Source organism: Gavialis gangeticus, unplaced genomic scaffold (genome assembly GCF_001723915.1).
Source record: "Gavialis gangeticus isolate Ggan-Ray unplaced genomic scaffold, GavGan_comp1, whole genome shotgun sequence".
Lineage (NCBI taxonomy): Eukaryota > Metazoa > Chordata > Crocodylia > Gavialidae > Gavialis > Gavialis gangeticus.
The window spans coordinates 83,426,667-83,441,800 of record NW_017728992.1 but is presented as its reverse complement, the minus strand read 5'-3'; the positions used below and the strand labels follow the sequence as shown (position 1 = coordinate 83,441,800).

At 39.0% G+C, this 15,134-nt stretch overlaps 1 protein-coding gene across 6 annotated transcripts in view; it reads right to left on the bottom strand.

The window, feature by feature from the left end:
- CDH19 (cadherin 19) overlaps positions 1–15,134 on the bottom strand; it is a 99,036-nt gene that overhangs the window by 14,385 nt on the left and 69,517 nt on the right. For 5 of the 6 annotated variants that reach the window (XM_019524757.1, XM_019524739.1, XM_019524729.1 and 2 more), the window contains 2 exons: positions 13,647–13,768; positions 2,073–2,190 (listed from right to left, as the gene is read on the bottom strand). In XM_019524757.1, coding sequence (XP_019380302.1) covers positions 2,073–2,190; positions 13,647–13,768 — 240 coding nt within the window. Of the gene's footprint in view, positions 1–2,072; positions 2,191–8,829; positions 9,009–13,646; positions 13,769–15,134 lie in introns of those variants that run through there. The other variant, XR_002098949.1, reaches the window with a different exon arrangement.

The window sequence follows — 15,134 nt, the reverse complement described above, 5'->3', positions numbered from 1 at the left end:
CAGCCTCTGTGCTGGCATCACTTCCCTGTTCTGCAGGCTTTGGGCATTGTCTTTTAATCAATTAAGATCAATTAACCTAAAGTTGCCCCCGAGCCTCAGTTCTTCAGCCAGGCCCCTGTAGTCTACCGGTTCTAATCCCGGTCCTGGTAACTTTAACTCCCTACACTTCTACTTTCTTACCTTAACCTTTCCCCAAGTATCCCAAGTACACCAAGCACATACATACCTACACATCACAGCACCCAACTTAGGAACTCACCTGTGTGTATGTGTAGGTGGGTGGTATTTTTTTAAATTAGTGAATACACATATATATACATATATAGATATCATTGTGTGTGTGTATGTGTGTGTGTGTGTGTGTGGTATATAAATTAGTAACCCACATATGTGTACTGAAGGTGCAGGTTGGGTAACTGGTAACTGATTCTGTCTAAATTTGGTGTGTGTAGTGTGTATGGGCTTAAACTGGTGATAGGTGTGCATGAACCCAGACTAGTTATTTTGAATGTGTGCGTATCTGAGTTGCTAGTGTGAGTGGTGTGTGTGTGTGTGTGTGTGTGGTGTGCCCTTCATATGGCATTGTGTCATTGTGTGCATGATATACAAATTAGTGATCTGTGTCTAACTTCTGGATTGTATAGTGTATGTGCTTGAATTGGTGATAGGTATGCATGTGCCTAGGCTGGTTTGGATGTGTATGTGCCTGAGCTGGTAGCGTGCGTGTGTATGCACCTAACTGATTTGTGTGTCTGTATATGTGCAATTGCGTCACACCCTCTTGTCTAACAGCGCAGTATTGAGATCCTGAGATCTCAGGGCAACAATTGCACTGGCCTCTGTTGAAAAGAATTCTGTAATGTCATAGATCATATAATGCTATTTAAGCATAGTTCTGAGTAGGCATTGATTAAGAACTGTGCCACCTTTGTAGATTCAGGTTTTCCTCAGGTCTAGAACTGTCCAAGTTTAGTCATCTAGCTTCATGAACATGGCAAAGGTGGAGAGAATGGGGCCTTAGTCTAATATCTTCCTGAAATTCCAGAAATTTGGGGACAAATTTCTATGTCCGGCAGCACGTGTTTGTGATGTCACTCAAAGACACCTGTCCTTGGACCTTGTGTGAAGTACACAAGATGGAAAGAGGCAATGCACCATCTGTCCAAAACCCAGCAGGGTTCCACCTCCTGGTAGTGAGTGAGAGGTTAATGAAGCTGAGAAATGAAACATTAAAACATTGACTTTGGCATTGGAGCATTAGTTTAAATAGCATAGTTTGCTATTTGACATAGACCGAACTTTCCAAAAGTTAGTCCCATTGATTTATTCACCTAGCCAGAACTTTCAAATAATTAGCAAAGTCAATATGAACAATGTGTACTTTAGTGGAGTCTGTAGCAGTTTTAAGTCTCAGAAGACTGAATTTAAGTGGTCTTCTTTTCTGCAGTCTCATCAGCTGTTGAACTTAAGTTTTCTTTACAGATTAGTTTCGATTGAAATCCCCCTATATCATTCTGTTTAAGAATCTGGATCAATACCAGAGCTATATAGCATTAAATAGAGATGTCATTTATATGATGCCATTGGTAATCAGTATCCAAAATTTAAAATGTAACATAAGTGATCTTATATAACTGACAATTTGTATGTATGTTTTTTAGACCTTATTAATATTAATTCTCCATTTTATTTACTGAATACTCTCCTGTATTTAAAAAATTAACATAGGACAATGTAAGAGTTAGTTAGAAAGTTGTGTCTAGAGCGTGTTTTATATATTAGTGACCAAGTATTAAATTATTCCCATCAACCTTTTTTGTGCTAAGCATCTTATTTTGTATTTTAATACTGCCTTGTGTTGGTTAAACTTTGGTTTCTAAAAGCAGTTTTTTTATCAGCATGTTAGAATTATTATTTTTAAAAGTTTTGCCTAAAAACTTTTGTACTCGGATTCAAACTTTACACTGCTAATGTCTATACAGTTGAAAGATTGTGTGGCGTGTCAATGTGACTACATTAAAAATATGCATCTTTTATGAAGGAGTTTTTAAAAACTGCATGAGTGACACTACCTTGATTATCTCTGACAGAAAAACCCGAGTTGTTTGTGACCTCCTCTTGGAGAGAGAAGTAAAAGTGATGGCCTTCCACTGAATCATCTTTATCCACTGCACTGATGGTCTGAATTAGCTGAGAACAAATATTGACAAAAATACATAAGACTAAATACTATTTTACCGTCTTTTAATACAATAACACAATAGTATAGTGCATTATAATGAATAACAAATGTATTGAGGAATGTCGGTCTTCTTCTGTATTGTATAGTATTATGCCTCATTATTTTGTACTGATTTGAGAGGGATATAAGCATCAGATGCCTGTGATACTAAATGTGTTTCTGGTAGTGAAGTGCAGAGCATGAACAAAGTTTCCATAAGCAAAAAAATTCTAAAAATAGTATGTTTCCCTTCCTTTTTTATTCTCAAGGTAAAAAGTATATCATTCTACCTTTGAATGAATCCTTCAATACAAAACCCATTTCCTCCAGCCCACAAACACATTGGGATCATGCAACTTATGTATTATAGTTGCAGTAACTGAGAGATGATGACAAGTTCATGGGTTGAATTGTTGATTCCAGATACAATAACAGATTGATTATGGAAGTTCTTGTGTTTGTTTTCAAGAAAACGAAATAGCCCTAATTTACAAATATGTCAAACCAGATTGCCATTTGCAAGATAAAGTCAAAATTAGTAGCTTAGGTTTCAAAATACCATCTTCAATCTTCATGAATAAACAACCCTATTGAAGTTAAAATAATTAGCAATATTTCTGCTTATGAAGAGCAAATATGTGTCACTTTTATCAGTTGCTATTCAGTGAATCATGCATCATCAAGGACAACGTTCAATGAAAACTTCATAGGTTGCTGCATAAGCCTATTTATGTGTAAGAGATTTTTTTCTAAATACATTTGAGGGTGGGGGTGGGGAATGGACCCAGACCACAATAACAGACCTGAATGGCTCAAATGTTGGAAAATAGGATGCCCATTTTGAAAGTGTCTGTATTTATCAGTCAGCTGTTTGTTTATATTGTAGACTTTGTGTTCAGAGTTGTACATTAACATAAGCCCCATTTCTTTTTAGTCAAAGTAATCCTGGAGGTATCATGATGGAGTATACAATGCAGCAATGGTGAAAGCAACACAAAGTAGTGTTTAATGGGTGTCCTATGTTCTTGGCATTATCTTCAATTCATGTGTATACCAATCTCATCTCTAGAGCAACTGGGGTCCTATGAAGCCTTTTAGTAGCAAGTGCTAGATCACTGCTGCTAATCCACAGGATGTCTCCCAAATCCTTGAAGTATTTCATAGGAAGAAGGACTGGGTAGGGGTGTTTTCTCTTCTTTCCTGAACTAAAGAAAATCCTTGGTGACACAAAGCTATGGAAAGAAGGATGGACAGAAATGTGAGATACCACAATAGGAAAAGGGGGAGATGTTTCCTCAGTGCTGCTCAGAATAAAAGTGCAAAACTTTCTTTTAGAAAACATCTATTTTGTCAAATACTTCAGCAACATAACAAGGCCATTTCGGGAGTTTTTATGGTAGTAATCTCCATGCCAACAACTGAGGAACCAGTAGGGGTGTGTGTGTATGTGTGTACACAGAGAGAGAGAGTCTACAATCTATAAAAACTCAAAAGCAAGTTATAGCTTGTTTATGTTCACAGCACTTTCAAGGACATTTCCATATTAAAGTATTTGAACTTTACTAATGTGAGTTACCAGGAAAGATGAATTTTATTGTACAAAAGATGTTTAATAATGTTCAACTTGTGTTGGTTACTTATCATAAACCACATAATATGCTTGTGGCTCCCTGATTAGATAACTATAGCCAAGATTCTAATCCTGAGATAGGCACGTGAGTCTGTTCACATAGTGCAGGTTAACAAGACCACAGAAACTATTAATTTTATTTTTGGTTCCAATGCTCTCAAATTCTATTGAACATTGGGCAGGCTAGTTACCATAACGAATCAATACAGAAATAGAAGTAATACAATTCCAGTGACATTAAAAGTCTAATTCTGCATTTTCAAATCAAAAGTGCAGGTTTGCTTTAGTTATTCATTTTATACATATAGTTAGATAAGTAATACAGTAAACGTCTATATCTGTATATACTTTTCCACATACATTTCAGTTATATAAGCAAAAACAATACTTCTTTGACCATTTCATGGTCAGCCTAAAAAATAACTGTGATTTTCCTTGTTCTACTCTGTACTGTAACACCAAAAGCTCTGTCTTTTTATGCATGCACCTTTTGGGATTCTTTTTAGAAGTGAAAGAATATTCAGTACATTTAGACAGGGCAACCTCTTAATTTTTATTTCTTACTAGTTCATTTCTACTAGTATCCAGCAAACCCCAGAGGACTCTATAAAATATTCAGAATGCGATAGGCAGTTGTGATTTTGCTGAGTCTGAAGTAAAAAAGTTCCACAAAGAAAGAAAAATGTTTCATATTTGCAGCTTTCCTAGGCTTGTTTGCATGCAACCTGAGAGTGAATAGCATCTCATAGGGAAAAATAGCCTCACAGCAGTTTGAGAAACTCTACACTAATTGTTTGTGAATCAAGGTCTAAAGACCCTACATGCATAGAGTGAAAACAAAGACAGTGGGGTTAGATACTGCTTTTGTAAGGTTATCAGCTGCCATATTGATTGCTCTGAAATCTAATTGCCATGTACTGTGCTACTTCAAGGCTCATTAATCAGGAAGCTTTAATAATCTAGGGGTACATACAGACCTCAGGAGGAGGTTAGATCAAGTTAAAAATGGCCACCTGATTTAATCTAAGTCACAAGGGGGGAGCTAATTGGGGGTCTTAGGAAGATTGGGGCAAGCAGGATCTGCAGGCAGGCTTAAGGGATTGGGAGAGCTATCAGGGTCTTTGGGAGTGGGGGTTGGTGGAATCTGGGAGGACTCGGTAGGATCAGGTCACTAGCAGGGCTTGCAAAGGGGCTGGGGGGCGCTATCTCCACACCTTGGACCAGATGCTATTTTTAGCCTCACAACCTACACCATTCCCAGGAACACAACACTGCCTCTCCCCTTCCCCCACCTGACTTACTTCCCTGGCTCCTGGCCCTGGCAATAATTAGTAAAGCCAGTGCTAGGAGTGGCTTGCAGGATGGTGGGTTTGGCAGTCAAAAAGAGAGGGACCGGCTGGCTGGTTCACAGAGTATTTTTCTACCTGGGGGTGAGGCAAGGGGCTAGGAGGCTAAAAATAGCCTAGGCCTGGCAGGGAGGTAGAAAAAGTACAGCCCTGGGTCTGGCCAGTGACTGGGCTTTCCCAGCCCTGGAGCTGCACTGAGAACTGTACAGAAATTCAATTAGGTTAGGTCCAGTGAGACTGATATAATTTATACTAACTCAGAGGTGCACTTAACTTAGACTAGGTTGGCCATTTTTACGCTGATCTAACCTTAAAAGCTGTATAGTTTACACTTAAATCAACTTAACTAGGGATCTAAGTGTAAGGTACACACCCAGGTGAACTAATTTAGAGTGGGTGCCACTTTTAACATGATCTAACATCCCCTTAATTTCCCCTTAACTTTCATATGTACCCTAGAAGTCAGTTAGAAAATGTTCACTTGTTTTCAAGCATAAATGAAATTGCTAGATCCTGTCCTAGAGATGTGGCTTGGGGTTCTTTTTGCAGTGTCCATGTCTACTAAATCTTTACAAACAGATTCATATCCCTTTGCCTGAGCACCTGGTAGCACACAAACCTGTCAGTTTCCAAGAGGTTCATAAATGAATGTTAGGAGCTGGAAGAGACCTTACAAGAACATTGGGTCCAGCCCCCCTGCACTTGGGCAGGAAAGACTGCTGGGGTCAGATAGCCCCAACAAAGTGGGTGTCAAGATGCTTTTTCAAGATCACCAGGCTGGGTGACTGTACCACCTCTGGGGGGAGTCTGTTCCAGACTCTTGGTACTTGACTTGTAAATAAGTTTGCCCTTATGTCCAATCTGAAGCAATCTTCAATTAATTTATGCCCATTACTTCTTGTCTTCCCCTGGGGTGCCGTGGTGAATAGGTGCTCCCCCAGGCCCTGATGCATACCCCAAATATACTTATAGGCTGCCACCAAGTCCCCTCTGAGTCATTTCTTCTCCAGGCTGAACAGTCCCAAGTCTTTCCTTGTATGACCTGTTCTCCAGACCTGTAATCATGTGTGGCTCTCCTTTGGACTCCCTTGAGCTTGTCCACATCCTTTCTGAAGTGCGGCACCCAGAACTGGATGTAATACACCATCTGTGGTCCCACCAAGGCCAAGTATAGTTAGGCTTTGATCAAGATGCATTAGTAGATGCATGCCATCATTTAATTTGCTGTGTCAGCTATGGTATCACATTGGTGGCTCAAATTCATTCTGTGGTCTATCACGACACCCAGAACTCTCTCAGTTGTGGTTCTGGCAAGTCTAGCATTGCCAAGACTGTAAGTGTGTTGTGGATTATTTCTCCCCAGATGAAGCACTTTACATTTCTCCATCCACCTCACAAGCCTACCCAGGTAAGCATGTATTGCTAGCCTGTCCTTGAGCATGACCATACTCCCCCATAATTTGATGTCATCCACAAACCTTGCCAGTTCACATTTAACACCTGAATCCAAATAATTGATGAATGTGTTGAAAAGCACTGGTCCAAATACTGAACCCTGAGGGATGCCATTGGTCACCTTCCACTTTGTTGACTCAGTTCCATTTATTAATATTCTCTGGGTCCTATTTTGGAGCCAGTTACCTAGCCACTAGACCGTAAAGTAGTCAAGACCACATTTTCCCAATTTTACCATGAGGCTAAAGGGGAAAAGGAGCCAAAAAACATCCTTGGCTAAACAGGGAAATTCAGGGGAGCCGAAAAGCGCAAAGGAAGGCGTATAGGCAGTGGAAGCAGGGGGAAGCTACCAAGGAGGATTATACCTACTTGGCCTGCACTTGCAGGGAGGCAGTTAGAAAGGCCAAAGCAACTACAGAGTTGAGGCTGGCAACACAAATTAAATACAACAAAAAGGGTTTTTTTAGGTATGTAGGGAGTAAAAGGAAGGTAAAGGGCAGCAAAGGACCCCTACTAAACAAGAAGGAGCAATTAGTGAGAGACAGGGGGACAAGGCTGAACGACTCCATGAGCTTTTTTGCCTTGGTGTTCTTGACCAGGGGTCAAGATAAGTCTCCTAATGGGTTTTTAGAATGGACATCAGATGGACATCAGCCCACCAACTGTTGATGCTGACTTGGTGCAAAATTACTTGGATGGACTAGATGTGTTTAAGTCAGTAGGCCCGGATGAGCTGCATCCAAGACTATTGAAGGAATTGGCTGGTGTCATAGCAAAACCACTGGCACAGCTGTTTGAGCACTCGTGGCACTTGGGTCAGGTCCTGGAGGACTGGAAAAGGGCCAATGTGGTCCCTATTTTCAAGAAGGAGAAGAAGGAGGATCCGAGTAATTATATGCCAGTCAGTCTCACCTCCATCCTTGGAAAGGTCTTTGAAAAGATTATGAAGGATCATATTTGCAGGAGTCCAGTGGGAAAAATAATGCAACAGAGCAACCAGCATGGATTTGTAGCAGGTAGATCATGCCTGACCAATCTGGTTTCATTTTATGACTGGGTCACAAAACACTTAAATGCAGGAGTAGAGGTAGATGTTGTTTTCTTGGATTTTAGCAAGGCCTTCAATATGGTATCACATCCCATTCTCATAAATAAATTAGGCTGTGACAGATGTTTACACAGTCTGGTGGGTAGCAAATTGGCTTAGCAGCCGCAAAAAGAAAGAGGTGGTGGGTGGGTTGGGTATTGATCTGGAAGGAAGTAGGTAGTGGGGTCCCATAGGGTTTGGTCCTTGAACCTGTACTATTCAAGATCTTCATCAGTGACTTGGATGGGGGTGTGAAGTGTACTCTGTCCAAGTTTGTGAATGATACTAAATTGTGGGGTGCATTGCACACTCCAGAGGGTAGAGAATGATTGCAGGCAGACCTGGACAGGTTAGAAAAGTGTGCAGTATACAATAGAATTCAGTACAAGGACAAATGCGGAGTGCTGCACCTAGGGTGCAAAAATATTCCACACACCTACTGGCTAGGAAGTGACCATCTCAGCAGCCCAGAAGTGGAAAGAGATCTCGGAGTCATAGTGGACTCCAAGATAAACATGAGTCGGGAGGAGGTACTCTCTCCTGCCTTGGGTGGTCTTTCAGAGAAGGCTGGATAGGCATCTGGTTGGGGTCATCTGACCCCAGCACTCCTTCCTGCCTAGGCAGAGGGTCAGACTCAATGATTTGTTGAGGTCCCTTCTGACCCTAGCATCTATGAATCTATGATATCACAGGAGACTAAGTTGAAGGCCTTTTTGAAGGCCAAGTATATGCCATCAACCTCATTTTCTTGATCTCGGTGGCAAGTTACCTAATTGTAAGAGGAGATGAGGTTGGTCAGGCATGACCTGCCCACAATGAAGCCATGTTTCCTGTCCTTTAGAATACTGCCTTCTGTTTGCCTATCAATAATGGATTCTTTGATAATTTTTTCAGGATTTTTCTTGGATTTTTCCAGGTATGGTCCAATGAATCGTGTCAGGAATTTGCAAAATATTTATAACCTAATATGCACCAACTGCTAGATTACTATTCATGCAAAGATCCTCACTTAGTGAAAAAAATTGAGTGGACTATGGATAATAGAGATCCAGAAGAAAGGGTAAGGAGCAAATAAGTAGACACTTCCTACCTTAAGAGCGCTCTGCTTCCCACTAGTCAGTCAGAAAGATTGGTCCTCTCAGTAATTTAACCCACTTCCTGGAAGTTTGTAATGTGCTGAACTTCTTTTGGCTGCCCTGCTTTCCTCTCCTGTAGTTTTCAGGTAGATGCTGTGTTTACAAGGATGTCATAGGTCTGGCTGATGGCCCGCTAGGAGGAGGGATGAAGGAATTTTCCCTATCAGAGCCATTTTGTTATGGTTTATTTGGTTCTTTTTAATGCTCTCTAGAGACATCTCCCTCTCTTCATCCCTGTTTACTCAGCTCACTGGTCATATGCTGCTTATAGAGTGTCAACAAACATGCTGAGGTCAGATAATACATACCTATCATTTTTTCTTTTCTGTTCTCAATAGTCCTTTTAATATGTCTTGCTGGTAATAGCTTGTTTTCTTAAGAGTTGTTCGATTTCAGCTTTAAACATGTATGTCCAGTTTTTTATACATCTTGACATTCTTTAATCCTCCTATTTTTCTTGGCAGGGGTTCATTTTATAGAGAGCTAGTATCATATAAGTACTCTTCACTCATATATGTAGCTGCTGACTATCTTATATGCTAAGTAATGTGTAAATATATATTTTTATGATCTCTAATTTAAAGGGCAGAATACATAGTCACTGCTTTTCAATCTGATAAGTAAATTATCAAATAAACTAACATCAATTTCAATGTGATCTTAAAATTATAGGAATTTATGCCTGAATAAATCTGCATTAGAGAAGACAACACTAATTCAGAATGTAGGTGAATTCAGTGCAACTTTTCTTCAGCTGAAATCCATGTCTTGCCATATATGCAGAAAGACTAGTATCCACAAAGCATCTGAAATTATCATACATACAACTGGATACATTCTGGATACTTGTATCACTTATTTTATTCCACAAAGATATTTGATGTAGCATATTCAAGCTTTTGAAATGTACTTTCAGATCGGACTCAATTAATTAATTAATTATGAGTAGGATTTGCTGAGCCAAATGCATTCCTGGTATGATGTCTATGGTGTTATTTAGTCCATTCTGCTTACTGGGCATGTCTTCACATTATCTGCTATAGATTCAAAAGACTTTGTAGATACTGTGCAAAAATGATGAAGAAATAATCTCAAACATTATTCCTAAAGGAATACCTAATGTCAACCTGTTCCTAAAGTGGATAAGACTACTATTTCTTTCTTTATAGAGATACATCTCTCTCTCTCTCTCTCTCTCTCTCTCTCTCTCTCTCTATATATATATATATATATATATATACACACACACACACACACAATATTAGTAAACTATCCGGATATTGGATTATTTTTGGACTCGCATTGAATCTTGACCTTACACACATATACACTATATATGTCTCTCTCTCTCTCTCTCTCTCTCTCTCTCTCTCTGTGTATATATATATATACACAGAGAGAGAGAGAGAGAGAGAGAGAGAGAGAGAGAGAGACATATATAGTGTATGTGTGTGTAAGGTCAAGATTCAATCCACATTCATGGCTCTTCAGCTGATGTGTGGATTATAGGAGGGTACAGAACTATAACATAAAATGGATAATGAAAAATCCATTCAAAATGCCTGCTAAACATGATGGATGGATTTAGACCGTTGCCAAAAAATACCCATCTTCTTTTACATTCATTTTTATTGTCAAACTATCTTTCCAGATGATAGTCCCAAGGACCCAAATGCAATTCTCTTGTTTGACTGGCTTCCAGAGGCAAAACCAAAGATGTCTGTAATTCTCACAAAATGACAGCAAAGGGAAAGTGAGAGCAAAATGCATTTGCTGAAAACAAACAGAAAATTTTTCATAATCTTGTTTTTGGCAAAAATAATAAGCATTCTCCTTAGCTAGGTGCTATCTCCCTGCTATGTTGGAGCATGGAAGAGTAAGATACCACTTTATTCTTTTTCATTATTTATTTACTGTTATATCTCTTTCAGATTCTAAAATTTGGCCATTGCATGCTCTTGACAATACAAGATAATTATGTAAATATTGTATTTGTTGTGTGTGTGTATTCACTCATTATAAGATGGTCTTCAGAAGCCCACAGGAAATTAACTTTTCCTTTAATACTTTTCCCCACCTCTGAAAAGTCAGAGACTATTGATATATTTTCCATACCTAGCTGAAAGTATACTAATTCCACCTCTGTCTGACCAAGGGAGAAACTAAATTCCAGAGGCAGGAACCCCTTTAGTAAAACTTGTTTGCATCTTGGGTACAGGGACAGGACTTCCCACTCCCACTGAGCTTAGGAGACAGCTGTGAGATGTGCAGCCTCCTCATCATCTCTGTGAAACCCCAGGCTGGTTGGGCAGCACCAAGCCCCACACTCCATGCCTGATGGCATCCAGCTGCTATGAGCGGTTCAGGGGTTTCAGAAGTTCAGGGGCCAGGGTGGGCTCCAAAGGAGGAAAAAAAATTATCAGACCCCTCATTGCTCAAGCAGTGAGCTTATCCTGCCTCTAGCCTCTAATGGCAAGTTACAGCTGTCCAGGCAACTTTAAGGTGTGATTGCTCAATTATGCTGAACAAGTTTTTTTAGAACTTCTTTACAATAAGGGTTGCCAAAATCTGGAATGGGCTTCCAAAGGAGGTGGTGATCTCCCCTACCTTGGGTTTCTTTAAGAGGAGGCTAAACATGCACCTAGCTGGGGAGATATAACAGTAAATAAATAATGAAAAAGAATAAAGTGGTATCTTATTCTTTCATGCTCCAACATAGCAAGGAGACCCCTGCACTCTTTCCTGCCCAGGGCAGGGAGTCGGACTCAATGATCTGCTAAGGTCCCTTCTGACCCAAACATCTATGAATCTGTGAACACTAAGCTGATTAATATTAACAGTGTAAGGTATAGCAAGGCCCTAACTGAAAATGTGTGGGTAAACCCCAAGGCCTTATTCAGTTAATTCCAGAAGTCTGAGAAAAAAAGAAATATTTCTAAGCACCTCATGAAGACACTTGGATTGCTTGAATTATTTTTTACTATGAATCAATTAAACATTTTTTATCAATAGACATCCATATAAAGTTTTTATTTTTTCCTAGTTAATAGACAGAGAATACACCTTTAAATACAAGGCGGTCTAGAACAATGATCCTCAGCCAGCATGCTGCAGCATCCTCATGTGCCATGAGATCATTTTAAGCATGTCATGGAGTGCCACTCAATATTAGCACAGGTAGGTGTTCAAACACCTTTACATGATTCACAGATAAAGCCAGAGAATTACAAATGGGAATCCAATAGTGTAAAGAATATTCTGGCCTGTTGTGCTCTTTCTGAGTTCTTTGCAACAGAAAAAATTGCTCTATTATTTTTCTGTAGTCAAAAAATGAGGAAAAGCTAAGAGCTGGAATTTTCTGAGGGGTGCCTTCAATCTAAAGAGGGGTGCCTTGAGTCTAAAAAAACCTGGGAACACTAGAAAAACAGGAATAGAAAAAGTAGAGGTAATACAGATTTACAGTGCCCAGCAGTGGTGAAATTTCTGTTTTAGACCTTATAATTAGGTAAAGTAACAATCTTTAACTGTGATGATTATTATTTTCAAGAGTAATTTCTTACTGTGCTCCCTAAATATATTTGCTGGTGAGCAAGTGAATTAACATCTTCAGTTCTCCCATCTATAAATGGAAGAAATATTACTTTTAACCTTATTCAAGTGTTGTGATGCTTCACTCATTAATGTGTACTGCTATTACTTTCAGTACTGTTTTCCCTCCTAGGGGATCTCAAAGCGTAATATATAAATTCAGAGATTACTTCACCTGTTTTTGAAAAGCAGCCATATTTGGGGCAGAACAGAGGCTATTTATTTTTATTAGAACCTAACATATAATAGTAGTAATGTCAGAAACATAAACATCCAGATTTTTTATTTTATAAACAAATATGAAAATATTGCAGATCTGCATGTTGTACAATACCTTATTTAATAAACTGGTGTACATTTTTTAACATTTAATATGCTAAGAATTTATGGTACTTTGAGAAATGTATGTATCGTTTATCAATTCTGGCTGAGGCTATCAAGTTTTCCTTTGAAACAGTGGTACTGTGGAGCCTGCTCCCTAGGTATGAAATGCACCTATTTGTGACAGAGGGTGTAGTTCACTTCATTCAGATCAGGGCCAGTGAGTGGTCACTATCTTTAATGCTCTTACCAAGCAATGGTTTAGCTGAAGCTCAGGAGAACCAGTTTGATCCAAACACCTCTGAAGGGGGCTAGAATTTAGAAATGGAAAATTCCCAAATACAGAATAAAAACCAGGTGTTGACAGAAGAACTTAAAACTTATTCTTAGAGCCCTATGGAAAGTACTGGGACAGAATAAAGAAAGTGGCTGTGTAGTAGTAAAGGGCCTTTTTATGGCAGATAGCCAAAATTAAAGTAAGGTAGCCTGGAGCAGAAAAGAGTCTTTGTGAATCATGACACAAATATGAACTGCAAGAGAAATATCCTTGACATCCCAGAGACCCTTTTTAAAATCCTAGATCTCCCAAAAGTTGCAAGACAGGAAAACTGAGACAAGGAGATGAGTCTAGACGAGATATAATGGAATAATATATAAGTAAATGTCAGTCATCTGGGCCCTGATTTTTCAAGCTATATACATATATAACTGCTTAATATATTTTGGAAAATTAATCAAGTACATTCTGTATCTGCAATATAGAAATCACGTGTATTAAAATCACTGGTAACATCATAAGCCAAATGTCTGGTTGATTTTAAATGGAACAAGATGTTCATACAATAACTTCATAACCTCTTACCTGGCCAGGTTCTGCATTTTCACACACATAGGTCTCATAATATTCAGGGAATTCTGGAGCATGATCATTAACATCAAGAACATGAATATATACAGGGGCCTCAGAAATTTGTTCTGGGTTTCCTAAAGGGAAAAAGGAGATCAAGAAATAAGAGTTTCTTAATAATAAATTCCATGATTTCAAGAAGATGGGTTTTAAAATTCTCTTTTTTACCTGAAACAAAAATCCTAATTGAAATATAAAGGCTTTCTAAAGCCATAGGGAAGATGATTTCCCATTAATAGAATGACCATAATATATAGTCCAATGACTCCAAATAAAAGTTGAATGTCAGAAATTCACCCAAGTAAACAGACCAGCAGGTACCTGAAAGAATTGTCATAGAAGACAAACAAACAACCCTTCATTATAGCCTTTTTTCTCTACTTAGGTAAATTAGCCAAATGGACCATGCAGATAATTTCTAAAGCTTCTTTTTAATGTATAATTTACTGTTCACCTGCAACAAGCACTTGCTCACACAGATCTTGTAGAAGCTGAGCTAAAAACTTAGGAGTCTTCTGCCAGAGAGAATGGTATCAAAAGTAACTACCATGAAAACAGAAGGCTCTAAAGATCCATAGCTGGCAAAATCAACCTGCCTCCAATGAAATAGTAGAGCTGTGCTAATTTATGCCCACTGATTATCTCGCCTCCCTAGTAAGCATGTTAGCATAGATCCCTATTTGAACATCTTCATGTCTTTCCCAAAAGATTTTGTGGGGGGATAACATTTCTCATTTTAATCCCAGCATAAATAAGAACTGCTTGGGAAAGTGTGGGTACCACTGACTAAACTAATTATTAAGAAATGAAACCAAAAAACAATATACATGTATCGCCTTTAAAAAATAATTTTACACTGCAGCCCCTGCGCCTTATTTGCTGAGTGGACATGCAGTATAAGTAGATTTGTTTGGACAGGCACAGTCTTTTGTTGTGTCAGGGTTGGCTATGTAGTTTTGCTAGGAGATTAGAAAAAATACAAATAAAAATACTCATCAGCTGCAGAACTCACTGCTGCAGCAGCACATGAGGTTCTCCCCCGGCTGGGAGCCCTCTTGGGTGATGGGGTTCCTAGCCATAGGGAAGTACCTGGCCACATGTTCAGTTAATGGAGTGATAAGAATGAGTTACAAAATTATTGCATATTTTTGTGGAATAATTTTGTGTCTTATTCCCTGTTTTATCTTGCCGTTAATTGTTTGTACATCTGGCTAAGTCACGGGTTAATCACATGTCGGCTAGGGACAGAAATTACACATAAACTGGTAAAAGTGATCAGAAACTGGTTCAGATCTGTAACACAACAGAAATTCAGTGCACATAAACCACCTTCAAAATGGCTAAAAGTGGTTTCAGATAAACCTGGATGGATGTCGTATCAGACTTAACTGATTTAGGTTAAATTAATTTATTGAACTTCTGTTCTAGATTCCCCCCCCCCCC